The following is a 21,640-nucleotide window of genomic DNA, read 5'->3' as shown; positions in this document are numbered from 1 at the left end:
ATAATTTGCTGAACTGTATTCTAAATTTTCTTCAAACTCCATCCAGGCCTCTAAGACCTATGTTACTCTAGCTGTCAATGTCCTACCTACTCTGTGACCTATGGTCCTTTGGATAGAGCTAGGTTGCCTGTTCTAGATTCTTTGTTGGATTCAAAAGACTTACTGTTTGGCATGCCATCAGCAAAAAAAAGAGAGAAACTCCATAGGAGAAAAGGTCTTTTACATTGTATTGTTATCTTTTTCTAACTCCACTGTATCTCACCCTTATTAACTGAATATAAAAATAGAAAGCTGATACTGAATTTCAAAGAAGTATCTCATCTCACAGAATTTTATTACAATTATATTTCTGCATAGCAAATATCTTTAAAATTTGCTTCCCAACTCTTCAGGATTCATATGGTACAAAAAATAGGGGATCCCTTCACATTACTTACGTTCATAGGAATAGGGATTGTGATAGGAATTGGACCTGTGATTACACTGGTATAGGAAACTCTCAGAAAGCATGAATATGGGTTCCATCAAACCATCCTCACCAGCTCTGCTTCCCATAAATCCAATTCATATGCAAGTCAAGACATCCACTGTGATGTCATTGGTCTTCTTGGAAAACAAAGGGAGAACAACACAGGAAACTCCCAGGTGGGGAAATTCTTTCTCCCAATGCTCATCCCCACCTTCTCTCTAACTTATAACCTTTGACAGTTGTCTGAAGGACTGAAGGGTTAAGCTCCTTACTCAGGGACATACAGCCACTACTTATGAGAGGTAAGATTTAGATCCTGGTCTTCCTCCTCTGAGGAAGACACTCTATTTCCTATGTTGAATTAATAAGTTATGGTCCTGTGGGTTTTTGAACTTAGGAAACATAGATTCTTATGCTTGGAAGGGTTCTCAGAGTTCTAGTCCAAGCAACATCAAGACAAGAAACCTATGCATGCCCACATAATAAGTTAATGACAGCAGGAAATGGCCTCATATTTACATTTGTGTATATTTCAAGCACAGTTCAGTTACTGATTTATTAAAACCCCCTCCTTTCTTTGACATATGTTTTGTTCATTTGTTTGTTTGTTTTTGACACTGGGTCTCCTTTATGCTGCCCAAGCTGGCAGTAAAGCCTTTGTTGATAGCCTGACCCCATGACCCTTTTTGATTCTGATATGAGCTGGTTTATCTTTCCTTAGGCAGCCCTTACTACTAGAGGTTCGCCATATTGGTACAGGACACAGTGTGGACACCTGATCTTCTTTAGACCTACCATATCCCAGCACTCCCAAACTTACATTATCCACCAACCTCAGCCTCCCTCAGTAGTGGGGATTATAGGTTTCTGCCACCATATTTGGCTGACAAGTGTTCATTTAGCCTCTTCTTGAAGACCTCTAGTTACTGTGAACTTATCACCTTCCAGTTCAGTTAATTCCATTTTTTGGACAGCTCTATATCCATATGAATTTTCTTCCATGCATTGAGGTGAACCTTTGTAAATTCTACTCACTGGTCCTAGATCTGACTTCTGGGGCAAGTATAATCCTTCTTCCATATGACAACACTTCAAATAATTGATTACAGAGATCACTTATGAGAAGACAAATATAATAATAATTTAATATTGTATTAACTTCATGATACATTTAATAATGTTAAAAAGCACTTCAGCAATAACAACTTTGCCTGGAATAATGGTGTATGCCTATTATTCCTATTGCTGGAGAGGCTAAGGCTAGCAGATCATTTGAACTCTGGAGTTCTGAGCTACAGTGAGCTAAGACAATCAGCCGCCTCCACCAAGTCTTGGCACCAATATGGTGGTCCTCCGGGAGGGATGAACTAGCTCAAGTTGAAATGAGTAGGCCAGATATCTTGTGTGGATCAGGAGTGAGATCACAACCCTCCCCCACCCCACCCCTGAGTGGTCACAGGAGTTCCAGCTCAGGCAAGATAGGAAAATCAAGTTTCAATCATTCAGTCAAATAATCAATAACTGGCCTATACCAGAAGCATACAGAAATGCAAATATAAGAGGTCATTTCCTGTTATTGTCATTGATTGTAGGTCAATGAATGATGTAAGGAGTAATTTTGAGAGCAGAACTTCCATATCTTTCTGTGATAATTAGCTATTGAATGAAGTGACTATTATAAGCAATAAATTACATGTTTTACGATGCTTGATATTGGAAATTAGCAAGCATTTTAACTATTTTTTATAGTACATGCTAGAGTACTAAAATGATCTACTTAAGGTATGAGATTATCCCTATAATAATTAGGCCTAAATATCTGCACTAGTAATATTTATAAAAAATAATATGGAATGTTATTAAAATGACAAATTATATCATTGTAAATACTGCACCCCCAAAGATCCATCAATGTTTATTAAAATATCAGTGTATCACAAAGCTTGGCACATACCTACAACCTTGGAATAGCAAGGCTCACAGTGTACAGTATGTTTATATATCCAGATACTATCACCAGCTTCCAGGTTTTCCAAAGGCTTTTTGCAAATTTCACACTAAAGAAAAACAAAGAAAATTAAAAATGCAGAAGCTCTTACTGAATAAGAAAACCAATATCTGGCTCAAATAAAGTGAGAGATATCAGGACCTATCCAGCCATTTGGAGTTCTCATTTAGATCACAGATAGGCAGGTATTAAAAGCAGAATTTGGCACTACTTTGTTAGCCATGAAAACTGAAAAGAGTTGTTTAAACTTAATTAATTGAATTTACCAAAACAACATATTTATTAAGCACCTACTATGTACAAGACTCTGGGCTCAGTCATGAGTATACAAAAATAACAGAACACAGATAGCTCTTCCCTTCAAAGATCTTGTAATCTGATGTAAAATGCACACATACATATAGGTGACAAAAAGGAGAGTTGATAAGAGTAAAAGAGAGGTTCAAAGTTTTCTAGAAAAATATATATGGTAAGAATAATCTCTTTTAGCTAGAGGAGAATCAGGGGAAGCTTCATGAAAAGTGGGGCCTGAGCAGGGACTTAGCCATCCTGAAAGAAGAATTTCAATCAGTAGAGATGTGGAAGAAATACATACCAGACCTTTTTCTCCTACTCAAATTCAGGAAATGGTAAAGTAAGATTGAGAAACAACTAGGAGTGTAGTTTGGTTACAACGTAGAGTACACAAAGAGAAGGAGTGTGAAATTAAGCTAGGTTGAAACTAGATTGTGGTAGGCCTTAAATGCCAGACTGAAAAGTTGTCGTTTGTCTAATAGACAATAGGGAACCATGGCAGTGATATGGTGACAGCTGTGGTTGAGGAAGATTGTTTGGACCATGGAATGGAGAATGGTTTAGAAAGTAGGGGAAACTGGAAAGTAGAGGAAGGAAGAGTAGTTAAGAAGCTATTGCAGTTGTGGAAAAAGCACTGGCCCAGGATTCAGGAGGACCTGTGTTCAAATCTGACCTCAGACATTTGACACTTACTAGGTGTGTGACCCGGGGCAAGTGACTTAACCCTCATTGCCCCAACAAACAACAACAACAACAACAACAAAACAAAAACAAAACAAAAGAAAGAAGCTATTGCAGTTATCCAGGAAAGAGGCAATGGCCTTAACTTGGGTGGTTGCAAAGTGAATGAGGATGCTAAGAGAAATGCAAGAGATATTTATGGCCCTTACAACACAAGCCATGACAATTAATTAGATGTGAATGTTAAAAATAACTTTGGAATTTATGCCTTGGTGACCAGTGGAATGTTTGTGCTGTCAATAAAAATAAAAAACTTGGGAGGAAGGGTAAGTTTGAGGGGAAAGAAAAATGAAGAGTTCATTTAGAACATATTGAGTTTCAGGTACCAACAGGACATCTAGACAAAAAAAAGTCCAATAATTAGTTAGATATATATTACTATAGCTCAGAGAAGAGATGGGGCTAGACATATATCTATCTACATCTATCTATATGTATCATGCCATATACATAGATAGACTGATAGATAAAGGAAACCCTGGAAAAACATGAAATCTCTAACACAGAAAGCACATAGAAAGGAGAGATGAAAGTCAAGAACACAGCCTGGAAAATATGCACACTTACTGGATGAGAGAAGGAATATCGATCAGCAAAGAATAGGCAAAGAGAGTTAGGCAGGATAGGGGAAGAATCAGGAGAGATAAATGTCCTGGAAGAAAAATGAGGGCAAAGTAAGAAAAGGCGATGTGACCAACATTTATTGAACACTATAGAAGGCTCAAGGAGGATGGAGACTGAGGAAAGGCTTTTTTGGCAATTAAGAAGCAATTGGGGGGACAGCTAGGTGGCACAGTGGATAGAGCACCAGCCCTGGATTCAGGAGGACCTGAGTTCAAATCCGGATTCAGACCCTTGACACTTACTAGCTGTGTGACCCTGGGCAAGTCACTTAACCCCAATTGCCTCACCAAAAAAAAAAAAAAAGAAGCAATTGGTGGGGGCAGTTTGGTGGTGCAGTGGGTAGAGCACCTGCCCTGGAGTCTGGAGGACCTGAATTAAAATCTGACCTCAGGCACTTAACACTTACTAGCTGTGTAACCCTGGGCAAGTCACAACCCCAATTGCCTCACCAAAAGAAACAAACGGAAAAAAAAAAAAAAAAAAAGGTAAATGATGATTTTGGAGACTGTTGTCTCTTTAAAAGTAGAGTAGGAGGACCAAAATCATATTCAGGGAATTGAGAAGAGAATAAATATCGAGAAAATGAAGGCAACAAATATAGACTACCATTTCCAGAAATGTAATAGTGAGGGTAAAATCCAAATAGGACAGTAGCTTGGGGATGGTGAAGGGAAGGTATCTCCGCTTTTTTTTATAATAGGGAAAACATAAGCATGTTCAGGGACGGAAGAGAAGAAAATATTAAAGATGGAAAAGAGAGAGATGGGGGATGAGAGGAGGGAAAGAGAAAGAAAAGGGAAACAGAAGAAGAGAAAATGAGGGGAAAAGAAAATAGAAAGAAAGGGTGAAAGAAAGATAAGGCAGAGAAGAAAGGAGGAAAGGAAAGAGAAAAAGGGAAGGAAGGAGAAAGAAAACAAAGCAAACAGAGAAGAGAAAGAAGGAAGAAGGGAGGGAAAGAAAAAGGGAAGGAAATGTACAGGAGAGAAAAAAAGGAGAGGAAAGAGAGAAGACATGGCAGAAAGGAGAGTGAGTAAGAGGGAAGCGGAGATATCAGAGTGGCAAATATAATAAAAACAGAAAATATTGGATGTTGGAGGGGATATGGGAAAGCTGGGATGCTAATCTACTGTTGGTGGAGTTATGAAAAGATCCACCCATTCTGGAGAACAGTTTGGAACTGTGCCCAAAGGGCTATAGAACTGTGCATACCCTTTGATCCAGCAATACCTCTGCTAGGTTTATATCCCAAAGACATCCCCCAAAAGAGAAAAAGACCTATTTGTACAAAAATATTTATAGTTCTTTTTGTGGTGACTAAGAATTGGAAATCAAAGGAATGCCCATCAACTGGGGGATGGCTAGACAAACTCTGATATATAATGGTGATGGAATATTATTGTGCTATAAGAAATGACAAGCAGGATGATTTCAGAAAGGCCTGGAAAAACTTGTATGAACTGATGTATAGTGAAATGAGCAGAACCAAGAGAACCTTGTGCATAGAGACAGAAATATTGTTTGATGAAGAACTGTGAAAGACTTAACTATTCTCAACAATACAATGATCTAAGACAATCCCAAAGGACTATTGATAAAACTATTATCTACCTCCAAAGAAAGAACTGATAATGATGGAACACAGACTGAAGCATGTTATTTTTAACTTTCTCTCATTTTTTCTTTTATTCAAGTTTTCTTATACAAAATGACTAATATAGTAATCTTTTACATAATTGTACATGCATAACCTATATCTAATTGCTTACCGCCTCAGGGAAGGGGGAGGGGAGGGAGGGAAGGAGGGATAAAAATTGGAACCCAAAACTATAAGTAAAAAATGTTTATTACTTTAAAAAAAAAGAGGAAGGAGGAGAGAGGCGAGGAGGAAAGGAGGGAGAAGAGAGAAAGAGAAGAAGGTAGAAATGAAGCAAGTTCCTAGAGGAGTCAGGAGGGAATAAGATTATGAGTAAAAAATGAGAGGTTAACCCTACAAAAAGGAAGGTCACTGTTCTCTGAGACAACAGTGATGGTGATGTACTCAAGGACATAGATTTTGAGCTGTGGGAGACAAGGAAGCTCACAATAGATGGATTCAGTCTCAGTAAAGTAGTAACTGATAGAAGAGATTGGAAGTTGAAATTGGGGCTCAAGGAAAGAAAGAAAGGTTTGAAACAACTCCTGTGGGGTGAGTGGCAGCATGAATGAGATAATTTGTACATGATACTTGCATATGGACAGACATAAGAGTAAATACTGTACCATGGGGAGCATTATTCCTTTCAATAAAATGTAATAATTTTGTGGGGTATTTTACTAATTATGCCAACTACATAGTCTCCACATTCCATTGTCCAAACTTCCAGGGAAGCTCTTCATTAATGTTAACATAATGTCATGTATAAATAGCATATCGATGTCTTTCATGTTTGGAAATGAGGCCGAGTCCAGTGCTATCCATTTATACGAGTACATCTCAAAAGACTAATGAAAGAGGAGCAGGCCTTTTCACACTATAAACATGTCAAGATCACCCTTTGATTTGTAGCCCTAACTACTAAGTGTATGGTTTGTTGCTAACCATGGCCGTGTTTCTAAGCTACATGGTCTACCTAGTGTCTTGGCTACAAGTCAGCTTCTCTATTTCTGCTTGTTATGGGAAGGGAACCTTATCTGACAGTCTTTGATTATGGAACATATCAAATTCCAGTGTATTTGGAGGTAATTAGGTGCCAGGTCATCGAGTACCACCCTTGCATGGATGCCTTGAATTAGGCAACTAATTATAATTAATTTTGCTGTTGGAATCAGACTGCTGTGAGGATCATCTGTAACCGTCTCTGTGGATAAGGATCCACTTACTGTTTTTCCAAGACTTTCAATGACATTTTATGGTCACACTGCCGAATATGGAATTTTGAATTTTGAATTTGTATAGCTCCTTTTATTTTCTATAGTAATTTTTAAACATCACAACTACTATGATTCCTTAAAACATTGGAGTCATTCTTATAAATTCAATTGATGTACGCTGACCATACTTCTACATAAGGAATTGTCAAATGTCAAATATACATTATTAATTATTTCTAAGGATACTGCAAAGCCAATATCCACAAATCTTTGAGAGCACTGAAGAGCATATTTAAACAATTTATTATTAATGAAGACAATAGCAGGGGTTCATAAAGTACTACTTCCCTGACATGTGTTCCAAAAAGCAATTATTTTTATGTCATACATTCAACCAGACCATGTCTTATATCTCATCTAGTCATCCACTCATCTACCCTGGCCACTTTTTCATGTGCTTTGTTCCTGCTATGCTTCTTGCCACTTCTAATTGCATCCTCTAGACCCAACTTTTAGAAGTCATGTTCCTAGGCCTTGGGGCAGTTAATCCATACAGTTTTAAAATTTCTGCCTAGGCATTTGATGAGGAATTAATTCTTGGTGAAGTGTTGATGAATAAATGACTCCCAATTCACCAACTCAGCTCTATCCAGAAAACCCTAGACCATTCCATTTTTCACATCTTCCCTAGTACACTACCTGGGTCATCTTGCCATCTGCTCTACCACTGAAGGTTCATCTATCTCCTCTCCCCATTTTCAACTTCCTGCTCTAGGCATTGTCTTCAAATCAGTACTAACATTGCTTTCTGGAAAAAGCAGGTCAACCGGCTGCTCATTGGATCAACCTACTAGTCCTGTGACTCCCCAGAACAAACTCTCCCTCTCTCACCATCATTCATCTGTACAAGTTATCCCTCTCCACCCACCCAGCAGCCTTAGAATAGAAAATAGAAGCTCTGTGAAGGCAGGGATTGTTTCACTTTTGTGTTGGTAATCCCATTGCTTATTTAAAAGAGTAATCACTTAACATTGAGCTTTTTCCTTCACTCCTTGACTATTTATTGCTCTGAAAACTCATATTTAAAAAAAAGAAACGAAGCTTTTCTTACTTTGAAGCAGGTTGAATGACAACAAATCTGTAACTCATCCAAGATCATTTTAGTGTTTGAGCCCAGGGGCTTTCGGCAATAGGTACACATATCCTTTTCGATGACAGACCTGTGCAAATGTGAACAATTATATAAATGTGAGTGTCTCCATCTCTTAAATGACAAGTTCATACATTGCACTGACAGTCACCTTTAAAAAATGTGGTAATGATGCAATGAAATGTTAGTTGTGATATTTTGAGAAACTTTGCAGTCCAGAATTTACCAATATGAATGCTCCAGACCACCTGCTACTGTGTTGTTTAAAAAATCTAAATGTGGGTTCTAATCTGTCCCCACCCAGTTTTGGGGGGAAACTGGCTAAAATCACAGATAAATTCAGCCAGAGTTTAGGCTTTTAAGGGTTTATTAAGGGATTGAGAAAAGATTCCTTATACCATGGAAATCCTAGCTTTCCTAACAGCCCACGTGAAGTCCTACCACCAAGCTGATGTCTTGAACCAAAAGATCCAGCTCCAGTCTGCCAGCCCCTCCCCCATTCCTACTTCCTGTTCTCCTCCTAGAAATGGGAGATTCTTCAAATTGATTGGTCGAGAGCAGTCTCCTGTTGATGTCGCAGCCCATAGCCTCTGAGAACACACTGTCCTCAGGTTTGGCCACATGTGATCTCAATTTAATCAACCTTACCTAGGTTCAACTTCTGAGAACAACACCCTACTCAGGGCTGACCAGGTGTGGTCCTGATTTAATCATCACAAGTAGGTCCTTAGTCTCTCAGTCTCACCCAATTCAATCAATTCCCAATCAAACTTCAGGTGGGGGCCCCTGGGCATCAGCCAAGTCCCATTATTTTATCACACTACTATTATATGATCTTATTAACTTGCTAATTGTCTAAAGATTATGACAATGGAATAACAGGAGAGAAAACTGCAACTTAAGAATTCAGGAGTGGCGAAGAGGGTCCTTAGAATAGGAAATAAGAGGTCACCTTTTCATAGCAACACCAGGAGAAATTGTTTGAAAGGGGCTAGTTTGCAGTGAACCAAATGGCTTCATACCGCACACAGTAAACTCATGAATCTTGTCATTCTTGGATATGGAGCAAATCAACAAGAGAAACACATTCAAGAGGATTTCAATTAAAACAAATAGGGTTGGGGGCAGCTAGATGGCACAGTGGTTAAAGCACCAGCCCTGAATTCAGGAGTGCCTGAGCTCAAATCGAGCCTCAGATACTTGACACTTGCTAGCTGTGTGACCCTGAGCAAGTCACTTAACCCCCCTTGCCTGCCCCCCCCCAAAACCAACCAAACAAACAAAAACCAAAACCAACCAACCAACAAAAAAACCCAAATAGGGTTGAAGCCCTTAATAGTCCATGAAAAGAAAATCATGGATATTTGGGGAAATTCTTAATTTTGAGGAATATGGCAGGAAGGGAAACAAGCACCATTCAATAGACTTCTTTTAATGCTACAGAGAGAGTCCTGGAAGGGATGAAATGTTTTTCTGAATGAGCATGACATGCACCCAGAGAGCATACAATTTTGCTATGCATTCAGGCACACAGCCAAAAACTCTATATTAATTTTGTTTGTGTTCTTATTTATTTTCTAGCTTTATGTATACAATTATCCCCCAATAAACTGCAAGGACTTAAACATAGGGAAGCAGCTTCATTATTCCTTTTATAATTCTCCACTGTACATATTACACATAGTGAGTGAACACTAATATTTTTTAACTGACTGAAGGGCATAAGACTCACATGGGGCATGGATAAATAAGAAGAAACACCAAGCACCCTGTATGATTAAGAGAAAGTTACTTAGTATATAAATAGGAATATTTTTATGGGCAGAGTCCAGCCTCGTCAATGAGGCAAATGACCATGGAAAAGACATTAATTTGGGGATTTCTCCAATACCAATATCACACTACAGAGCGTTTGGAGCATAGTAATTACTTAATAAATGCTTGTTGACTAATTAAATGATTAATTGCTCTTTCTACCATGACAGCAAGGGAGAGGATTGGGATGAGGATAGAAACTGGACCTGTTGATTTCATCAGGGTGGAGATTCCTGGATAAAGAAACTCTCTCTATGAATGAAGATTAGCACCTCCCCTACAATTTACATTCTTAGATTTTTTTTTAGAGTGCTGAAAACTTAAATGACTTGTCCAGAGTCACTTAGCTGGTATGTGTCAGAGGCAGGATTTGAACCCAAGTATTCTTAGTGTGGAAGACAGATATTTATTCCACCCTGCCTCTCAGGAGCGAGAAGATGGTGATGTTAATTTGTTCAAAGGATGTCGCCATGGTAGAAGGAGATTTTTAGAAATAGGGCAGCATGAGACTTGCAAAAATAGTGAGAAGGGGAAATATATGTAGTACACAGCTTGTATGGTGCTGAAAATTGATTGGCTCTTGGCCACCCATGCCAAAAGTTGCTGACCACTATGTAGACCAAGAATCTTCAGTGAAAAAAATTATATTTTGACATTAAAGGTCTCTTATAACCTACTCCTAATTTTCTTTTCCAGATTTAAACATTCTTCTTCACATACTCCACGCTTTTGCCTAATTGGACTATTAGCTATCTATTAGATTGTGAATTCCTTCAGAACAAGGACTTCCCCTCCCCTCCTTTCTTGGTATCCCCACTGCTTAACACAAAGTTCTGCACATAGTAAGCACTTAATAAGTGCTAGTTGATTGGTTGACTGACTGCTTTTGACTCTATATAACACATGTGTATATAATGTAGTACAATATATGCTTACCTATCAGAGGTTGAATAAACTGTTTGGATGTATTTTCCAGAAATACTTTCTTCATAGCCATCCTTTGGGTATTTGCTATAATCAAAAATAATATAGATCTATGAACCATGTTCACTCTTCAAGGTGTCCTGCAATTCTGAAAGTACATGAATCTCTAGTATTGGTTTGTGCATCTACACACACACACACACACACACACACACACACACACACACACTCATAAAGGGAAAGGTAGGGAGAGACAGAGAGAGACAGAGAGTGGTAAAGAGACAAAGATAAAGAGAGAAAGTACATATAGAATCAAGAATCTACTTGGAGTTCAAAAGACAAGTTACAAAACAATAAGCAATATTTTGGGTTTTTTGCTCAATACCTGAGGAAAACAATTAAAACAGATACAAAATGAAATAATGAATCATGTTTGAAGTCTCTTAATACCTTAAAAAATTTTATTGCTATATCAAGGTGATCTTTTAGTTATTTGTTTTATCTTTGTATCCCCTGCACTAAGTATAGTAACTTGCACATAGTAACTACTTCATAAATGGTTGTTGACTGACTTTTGAATATCCATCTTCATTGGAGGTAAGTGAAATTTGAAATATTCTGACCAATTATGTTGTAGTAAGATTACTGGGCTTTGATACACCTGAGTTCTAATCCCAGCTTTGATATTTGCTAGTGATATAACCATGGGCAAATCACTCAACTCCTCATAGTCCTTTATGAACTTCATTTTTCTTATCCCTAAAATAGGCAAACTAAAACTCAGTCTACTTACTTCACAGGGTTGTTGTGAAAAAAAATTTTTTTTAAACCTTAAGCACTGTATGTATATAAATTGTGATTATACTTACTTCTGAAATAACCAATTTACTCAGCGATATTAGATTCCAGAAACTTAATGGTTTCATTCTTATTCAGTGACACCTTAACAATGCTTGTTAATTCAGGGTGGCCCAAAAGTCTCAGTGAGGCTCTATGCCTGGATAGTATTTGATAATTAGTATTCCTCTCTTTGCCCAAACTGTCCATGGGAAAGCTGCTATTTGAAGTAGAACTAAACTCATGGGATTACCCCTCTTCCCATAGTTAACCAAGGCTAGAACAGGGAATTCAAGATAGTTTTTGATAAATTCAGAGTGACAAATTTATAATAGAATACCAGCATCATAGTCCTTTAGAACTATTTCATTCCCCCTCCCTCCTCATCACAGATCTAGTTAAAGGCAAAGCTGTTGCTGAAACTAAGTTTTTCTTCCCATTCCTATGCTTTTCACACTATATTGTACTGTAGAATTCAAAGATATGTGAAGAGTGCCTGTTGAAATGAAAGCAACAAAGGATAAATGGCTGTCTCACAAAACTTCCTTTGGTTCAACTTTGAGAACTCTACGGGAGCCAGAGGTAGTGGTGGTGGTGGGATGGAAGGGGGGTAGATCCTGGACCTTTTTGTTTTTTTCAATATGTTCTAAATAATTATTTTTCCAAGATGATGATGACTGTATTCATAAGATGATTCAATCATCAATATGGTCACCAGATTCATGTCATTCAGGTGCTAATAGTGCTGGCATTTAAAAAAAATTGCCTGTCAATGCTCTATTTATTGGTCTATTCTTGAATTCAAAATAAAAAGTTGTTTTATTTAACTCAAATTTAAGATTGTTTGACATGGAATTTCTTTAAAAATGCTTTTAAATCAATATCTCATCTGGCGTGAGAGGCTAATAGAAGGTAGTTATATTTTAAATTATTGTGTGATTAACCAGAAAATGTCAAAATTATTATGTTTTTATTCTTTTTCCTGTTATTTGAACTGTTACTTGCTTTTCATGGTTACTTTAGATCTGTATAAATATATTTTAATTTCTTGCATATTTATCAACTTGTTATTTTGAAATTTGCTATGGATTTTTTTATCTTTTCAATTAAAGATAGCTGGAATCACTTAGGTAACCTTTTAAACAGTGATGTGGTTTTATATATGTGGGAGTATACATATACATGCATGTGCATATGTGCATATGTAGTCATGTATTTTTAAAATGTGTTGACTAGCAGGCAGCTAGGTGGCACAGTGGATAAAGCACTGGCCCTGGATTCAGGAGGACCTGAGTTCAAATCCAGCCTCAGACACTTGACACTTACTAGCTGTGTGACCCTGGGCAAGTCACTTAACCCCAATTGCCTTACCAAAAAAAGAATGCATTGACTAGGAAAGCTTCCTGTGATATACTTCACCGACCTTTGACCCTACTGGGAGTCACTCTAGATCATCCTTCTAGTATAGCCTTTCGTGTGATCCATAGTCAAGAGCCAAAAAGAGAGGATTTCCTCTTTGAAACTGTTTTAAACAGCAGGAGATAATCAATATGTGTACTACATATGTCTCTTCAATTTGTCATCTCATTACATCACCCTATAATCCCTAGAGCTCTAATGGGGAAAGTGTTGGAAGCAGTTCCTGTGGCACCCAACACAGCAGGCAATTAATAGCATCTGGAAACTCCTAATCCAAATATAATTATTCTTAGGATACTTGGGGACTCCAGAATTTCAAAAATATATGATACTATAAATAAACATGTGAAAATTATTTGAGAACTTTCAAATGGCAAGTGTACCCCATATGTATGTATAAACAAATTGTGTGTGTGCATGTCTGTATGTCTGTATGTCTGTATATATGTATGTATGTAGAGGTATATATGTGTATACACATAGGTATAAATACCTATTTAAACAATAAACATATATATGATAGGCTTTTAAAAATTGTTCTCTAGTCTGGTTCTGTTATTTCATTAGTGTAGAAAGCTTCTTGTGTGGAAATTCCCTCCACCAAATTTCAACAGCCATCTGTAGTGTATGTGTGTGGGTATGCATGTGTACATATACACACATAAATATATAAATTTTATATAAGTGGCTATTTTAAAAATTTATATAATTTTAGAAAAATTTAGGTGAACTGCCCAGTGTTTACACAGCTAGCATGTGTCAGAGGTCAAAATTGAACCGAGGTTGGGGAAGCTAGATAGCACAGTGGATAAGAGCACCGGCCCTGGATTCAGGAATACCTGAGTTCCAATCCGGCCTCAGACATTTAACACTGGCTGTGTGACCCTGGGCAAGTCACTTAACCCCAATTGCCTCACCAAAAAAAAAAAAATTGAACCGAGGTCTTCCACACTCTAAGGCTGCCCACTATGTCATGTTGTCTTTCTTGTGTGTGTATGTGTGTAAAATAAGTATATATATATATATATATATATAATGTGTGTGTATGTATATGTATGTGTATGTGTATAAGTATATGTATGTGTATGTATATATGTATAAGTATATGTATATGTATATGTATATACATATGTTGTGCTATTAAAATTAAAATATATTAGCCTTTCCCAGGATAATTCAATATTTTGAACATTAAATATAATTATGCATCCAGCATTCAAAATATAAGTAAATATTCTTCACACTAGTAGCATCATACCTGAAGATTACAACTTCTACTTTTAAACATAGATGATTTCAAAATTATTTTTTAAATAGGGAAATATTTGAGATAATTTTCCAATACCTATTCTCCACATATGTCCTTGTGTACACAACACTGTCCTTTGGACTTGAGTACCTGGTTCGAGTATTATAGCTGAAATACAAACATTTTTTAACTTCATTTTTAAAAAGTTTATTTACAAGAAGAGTAATAATAACAGGCTATTGAATAACTAGTTATTACTTGGTAAAATTTAATACAAAATGTAATTTATTCATAGGTATTACTTCTTTTAAACTATTTTTTATTTAAATGTAAAGGTTATATTAACTGACCACTCCCTAAATTCATTATCAGTGTTTTTATTCCGATAATCTATACTTCCACATTTCTAAAGTGTCAAGTTTAAAACTGGACATTATTCTCAAGAATCTTTTGTCTCACATGTGAGTAAAGACATTAAGAATTTGATTAATAATTACTTTGACTTTTTATATTTCTTTTTATTCTGTTATCCTCATCATATTTCCCAATAACACTTCCCCCCACACAGATTTTTATATCTAAAGGAAAATACTAATTAAAATTACATGAAATTATGCTATTTACTGGGATTTTATGAATAATTAAAAATTGATTTTTATCATTTACTAGACTGTAAGCTCTTTGAAGACAGGAAACTCTTTTATTTTTCTTTGTAATTTTCATGGTTCAGGTAGCAGAGTGCCTTGCCCATTACAAAGTAGATGTGATAATATATGTAATTTGCAAACCATAAAGAACCATGTAAAAGCTAGTTATTAGTATTATCCTTATTATAGGTGTTCTATTAAGTCTGTTGATTGAATAAATAGTTGAATGTCATAATCATACTTTAAACAAAATGTTAAATTCTGGTCCCTAATTTTTTAACCATTCTAATGACAGGGTTTCCATATACCTCGAGGGTTGTTATAAGAAAAGCACTTTACAAACTTTAAATTTTATACAAATTTGAGCTATTATTAGCTTAGTTTTTATAATAAAATATTAGAAATAATTGCCTCTGTCTTTCTTATTAAGTGGAAAGATTACATACTAGAGTGTTCAGCTTTCCTGTGTCTCTCTCTCTTTTATGTGTTTTATTTGTTTTTGGTTTGGTTTAGATCTAAGATTTCAAAAATGTAGTGAGAGCCCCCCCCACCCCCAAGGAAATTCCGTCACTAATACAGATAAGTAATTACTCTGTACCTGATATTCTTAAATAGTTGTATGGAGGGATACTTAAAGGTTAAGTTATTTGCTCAAGGCCACAGAAACAGACTCATCTTCCTGAATTCAAAACTGGCCTCAGACATTTACTAGCTGTGTGACTCTGAGCAAGTCACTTAACCCTATTTGCCTCAGTTTCCTCATTTGTAAATTGAGCTGGAGAAGGAAATGGCAGACCACTACAGCATCTTTGCAGAGAAAACCCTTAATGGGCTCACAAAGAGTGGAGACATAGCTGAAGAACAACAACAGCACAGAGCCAGGACATGAAATAAGGTCTTCCTGACTTCAAGACTATCTCTTTATCCACCACTCCATGTTGTCTCTCCCCTTCTTCTGTCTTTATCTTTTCATATTAGACAGAATAATATAAACAAAACATTTATATTTCAATTATCAAATAATTATGGTTCTTTTATAGAAATACTGAAACTTAATTTTTTACACTTTCCTATTACAATAGCATATGGTTTTTACCAATCGGTAATTTCATCTGGAAAGGGAATTCCAGGAATGGAAACTTTCTCCACCACTGAAGATCAGCTCTTGACTGGCAACTTATAGTCTAGAGTTGGCTAGGACATGGAGAAGTTAAGTGACTTATTCATGATCACATATCTACTCTGTGTCAGAGGCAGGTCCTTTGGACTCTGAGGCCCTCTATTCACTGTGCCACATCATAGCAATGCCCAAATTATTAATCCTATTGCCCTTCTGAAAGATTTTATGCACATAAAAAACCCTTCTGTTAGAATTACCTGATAAAGTGGCAGCTAGGTGGCGCAGTGGATAGATCACTGGCCCTGGAGTCAGGAATACCTGAGTTCAAATCCAGACTCAGACAGTTAACACTTACTAGCTGTGTGACCCTGGGCAAGTCACTTAACCCCAATTGCCTCACTAAAAAATAAAAAAATAAAAAAGAATTACCTGATAAAATGGGAAAGTTCTGCAAGGGAAAAGCTATATGAAGGTTAGATTTTTAAAATGGGAGAGAAGCTGTTTAATTTTTTTTACTTCAAATACATAGCGTACCTGGGAGATGTCCTGGTTTCATGAGAATAAGTTGTGTTTATGCTGGACTGGTTGTGTTGGACATTGGTAGATGCATCGGTGTGTTCCTCTAGCCTAAACAAAACAAAACAAAACAAAACTAAACCCAGACACAAAGACCCATTTAAAAACCAAACACACTTAAAGGTTGTTGTTTTTGTTTGTTTGTTTTTTGGTTTTTTTTTGGTAAGGCAATTGGGGTTAAGTGACGTGCCCAGGGTCACACAGCTAGTAAGTGTTAAGTGTCTGAGACTGGATTTGAACTCAGGTCCTCCTGAATCCAGGGCTGGTGCTTTATCCACTGTGCCACCTAGCTGCCCCTGAAGGTTTTTGTTTTTAACTATGCAAACAAAAAGATTATTAGCAATACAAGGAACCCTTGATATACTTGGCTGCTTAACCACAGATAGACACTCCTAGAAACTATGTACTCCTCTTGTTCCTTATTACTACACTTGCAACCATTATTTTTCTAGGTAACACTTTCTATTCTGAAAGTGTTAACTACATTCCCTAATTCTATCTTTTATCAAGAAGGAAAAAAGTCCAAGATTGGTTTCTGTGATTGCTTCACCCTCCCCTCCCCCAAGTTGTGACATTTCAGAAAGCTGCCAAGGTACAATGCCTTAAGACAGTCGATCAGTTTCATGAAAAGGATCCAAAGACTTCCTTTTAGAATCTTCATCTTCCATCTTGTCATAAATTAAGGTCAACATTTTTATGCCTGCAGAACTCAGACCTATATTTTTTATCTCTAAAAATACCGGCAGGCTTAGCAGGATTTAGGAACATTTAGTTTTATTTCTGGGTATCTGAAAAAATTATTAATCTAAGAAGAGTTCAAAGCTTTAGCTCCTCTTCCTTCTCAAGGCTAGCTAAACTCTGATAAAAGAATATTGGAAAAAACACAGAAAATAGTTTAGATCTTTATCTGCACTTATTCCCAGATAGACTTTTCTTTTAATTCTTGCATGGCTCCAAAAGAAGAAAAGAAATACCTGTCCATAGCCAAGATTTCTCTGAAATTACAAGTTTTTTTGGCCTGAAGAAAGTTACTACATGAGCACATGCATGTATCTATATCAGAATGACCTTTAAATTATGAGAAAATGAAATTGTTCTTGTTGTGATTTTTCAATTTTCTGACTCTTTGTGACCCCGTTTTGGATTTTCTTGGCAAAGATATTGGAGTGATTTGCCATTTCCTTCTTCAGCTCATTTTACAGTTGAGGAAATTGAGGCCAACAAGGTTAAGTTACTTGCCCAGGGTCATATAGTAGTAAGTGTCTGAAACTAGATTTGAACTGAGGAAGATGAGTCTCCCTGTCTCCAGGTTCAGCATTCTATCCACTGCATTTAGCTGACCAAAAAAGCAAAATTATTGGGCTTATAAAAACTGTTCTAAGATCATTGCAAGATCCATTCCATTTCAGGAAATTTAATTTTATTCATCCAACAGTGTTAGGAATTTTCCATAAGTTGGTCAAATGCTTGCTATTGTTAAACATACCCCAAATAATTAAGTTATAGGTTAAAAGAAGACTTTAAAGAACAAAGTCTAAAGACACATTTAGCTTTTTGCTAAAGATTACCAAATTAGTCTTGAATTACATTTCAAAGCAGAGAAGCCTATTTTAAACCACATCATTTAACTGTCATGTCTACAATGGGATTTCCTACAATAGCATGATAAAAATTTTGATTTTCATAACAGTTTTTAAAAAATCTAAAGTAGTCGATCTTTTTTGAAATCTATAAAAGGACAACATCTATATAGGTTTCCCATTCTGAACCCCAGCACTCAACGTGTTTTGAGTATGATAGGGAACAAGAATATAATCATATTCTTTCAATTCAATTTGACAGACATTTATCAAGACCCTACTATTGGCAAGACACTGTGGATTTAAAGACAAAAACCCCCCAAATGAACTTATTTCCTGTCCTCAAGGAGTTTATCTTCTACTTACTGGATACAATATATACACAAATTGGTGGGGGAGGGCATGGCAGGGCAGAGTAATATAAAACCATTTCAAGAGGGAGAGAGTGCTAAGAACTTGGTGGACTAGAAAAGGGCTTATGTAGGAGATCATGTACCTGATCTGTAGGACTTCTTTAATGCAATGGATAGGAAGGCACACATTTCAGACACTAAGGACTACTTGTACAGATGAAGAGAAATTGCTTGGAGAAGAGTCAGCATACCCATTTGAATGAAAGAGAATATTTGAAAAGTAACAATGTGAAATAGGAAGCTTGTAAAAAAAAAATAGGTGGGTGGGACAGCTAGGTGGTGCAGTGGATAGAGCACTGTCCCTGGAGTCAGGAGTACCTGAGTTCAAATCCAATCTCAGACACTTAACACTTACTAGCTGTGTGACCCTGGGCAAGCCACTTAACCCCAACTGCCTCACTAAAAAAAGAAGAAGAAGAAGAAGAAGAAGAAGAAGAAGAAGAAGAAGAAGAAGAAGAAGAAGAAGAAGAAATTGGTGGGAGCCAGATGGCAAAGGTCTTTAAATTCCAGGCTGAGGGTTTTGCATTTTATCCTAGTGTCACTGGGAAGGCATTGAAGATTGTGTGTATGTGTGTGTGTGTGTGTGTGTGTGTGTGTGTGTGTGTGTGTGTGTGTGTGTGTGTGTGTGTTGGGGGTAGGGATAGAAACATCAAAACATCAATCTGGCAGCTATGTGGAGGATGGAAAGGGAACCAGGCAGTCAACAAGAGCATTATTAAGCACCAACTCTGTGCTAAGAACTGTGCTAAGCACTAGGGTTGAGAAGAAAAGCAAAAGATAGTTGCTGCTCTCAAGGAACTCACAATCTAAAGGCAGAAACTATGCAAACAACTAATGCTGTTTAGTCCTTTCAATCATGTCCAACTTTTCATGACTCCATCTGGGAGTTTTCACAGCAAAGATACTGGAGTGGTTTGCCACTTCCTTCTCCAGCTCATTTTACAAATGAGGAAACTGAGGCCAACGGGGTTAAGTAACTTAAATAACTAACACTAACAAGCTACAATAGAGAATATGGTGGAGAAAATCAATAAAGAGAAGGTACCATCATTAAGGGGGGAATCAGAAAAGGGAAGCAGTTCTTTATTTAGTCCAATTTGCCACAGGTTAAAAGGTTTTCTACCACAGTACCCTTTGGTAGTTAACTTATAGCTACTTGAATCCCTCCAGGGACTGGGAACTAATCCTTTCCATTATTGAAAAGCTCTGTTTGTTGGAGGTTCATAGAATCACAAATTTAGAGTTAGAAGGTACCTTAGAAATCATCTTGTTAAACCCATAAAGACAGCTTGTTAGCACAATGGATTGAACTTGGAATCAGGAAGACTCATCTTTATGAGATCAAATCTGGCCTTACACATTTAATAAGCTGTGTGACCCTCGGCAAGTCACTTAACCCTGTTTGCCTGTTTCTGAATCTGTAAAATGAGCTGGAGAAGGAAATGGCAAATAGCTTCAGTATCTTTGCCAAGAAAACCCCAAATGGGATCATAAAGAGTCAGACAGAACTGAAAAAGGACTCAACAAAAGTGAAACCCATAACTAAGGCTCAAAGAAGTTAAGTGACTTGCCAAGGTGATCCAGGTAGCAAGTAGCAGAAACAAGATTTTAACTCAGTTCATAGGATTATAGGTTGATGTGTTTAGAACTGGACGGAAAGTGGGTCAGCTAGGTGGCGCAGTGGATAGAGCACCGGCCCTGGAGTCAGGAGTACCTGAGTTCAAATCCGGCCTCAGACACTTAACACTTACTAGCTGTGTGACCCTGGGCAAGTCACTTAACCCCAATTGCCTCACTAAAAAAAAAAAAGAACTGGATAGGAAGTTAGAGGTGATCTAGTCTAACCTTTCAATTTGCCATTGAGGAGGTATGGTCCAAGGAGATTGAGACTTGCCCAAGGTCAGTGAAGTAATGAGGCAGAGTTGGGGTAGAACCCACATCTCTGACTTTAATTTGGCATTCCTTTTATGTGGTGCCTCCCTTCTTTCCTAGGTTGAACTAAAAACTGCTTCCACTACATGGTGTTATTTTGATTTCATAAATAGCAACCCTATGCGGCTTAAATCCAAGTACGGCACCTTAAATCTCCAGAATGCCATTGAATATTAAGCCTTTGAATGCATGTTAGGTGGCCACATCTTGCAGTCCCTAGGCAAAGTAAACTCTCTTTGAAAATTGTATGGCGAAGCTCTGAAAGAGCTGTCAAAACGAGTCCCTTATTTCCCCACAGTATTTCTCATTAATTTCACAAAAAATAAGAGGTTTCCATCATAGTTATACTGCTATGAAATTCTTATATGCCTGAACTACTTTCCTTAGCCTAGAAAGCTGATAATATCTCTATGGAATATTTTCTCTCCAATCATTCAAAACAGATCATTAATCATATAACTTTAGAAGAAGTTCTTTATTTTTGAAAGTAGATTTAAAGTTATTCCTAATGCATCATATTTGAAAACAGATATTCAGTCCTACCTACTTTCTTTTTCTTTCTTTCTTTCTTTTTTTCTTTTTTGATGAGACAATTGGGGTTAAGTGACTTGCCCAGGGTCACACAGCTAGTAAGTGTCAAATGCCTGAGGCTGGATTTGAACTCAGGTCCTCCTGAATCCAGGGCCGGTGCTCTATCCACTGTGCTACCTAGCTGCCCCCCCTACCTATTTTCAAAGCCCTTCCTAACCAGGTCCCTTACTATCTTTCCGGTCTTCTCACACCTAACTTCCCTTGCTCTGAGATCCAGAGATACGTGTCTCTTTGCTATTCCTCAAAAATGATACTCCAGTTTCTGACTGAAAGTTTTCCTTGGCTGGTTCCCCCCACCCCATGCCTGAAACACTCTCCTTTCACATCTCTGCTTGTGAGGTTCGCTAGCTTCCTTCATGTCTCAACTAAAGTCTCACCTTCTACCAGAAGCCTTTCCCAGT

The 21,640-nt window shown here is 37.2% G+C and overlaps 1 protein-coding gene across 1 annotated transcript in view; it reads right to left on the bottom strand.

Moving 5' to 3' along the window:
* The window catches only part of SCEL (sciellin), a 132,332-nt gene that overhangs the window by 1,754 nt on the left and 108,938 nt on the right, over positions 1-21,640 (bottom strand). Inside the window, exons 31-35 of the mRNA XM_043996635.1 lie at positions 16,673-16,774; positions 14,477-14,548; positions 10,888-10,962; positions 8,098-8,206; positions 2,424-2,526 (exon numbers count right to left, since the gene is read on the bottom strand). Of these exons, the coding sequence (XP_043852570.1) occupies positions 2,424-2,526; positions 8,098-8,206; positions 10,888-10,962; positions 14,477-14,548; positions 16,673-16,774 (461 nt within the window). The remainder of the gene's footprint in view (positions 1-2,423; positions 2,527-8,097; positions 8,207-10,887; positions 10,963-14,476; positions 14,549-16,672; positions 16,775-21,640) is intronic.

Source organism: Dromiciops gliroides, chromosome 3, assembly GCF_019393635.1.
Source record: "Dromiciops gliroides isolate mDroGli1 chromosome 3, mDroGli1.pri, whole genome shotgun sequence".
In the NCBI taxonomy this organism is placed as follows: Eukaryota; Metazoa; Chordata; class Mammalia; order Microbiotheria; family Microbiotheriidae; genus Dromiciops; species Dromiciops gliroides.
Note: the sequence above shows the minus strand (reverse complement) of the source record. Positions and strands in the feature narration are given on the sequence as shown.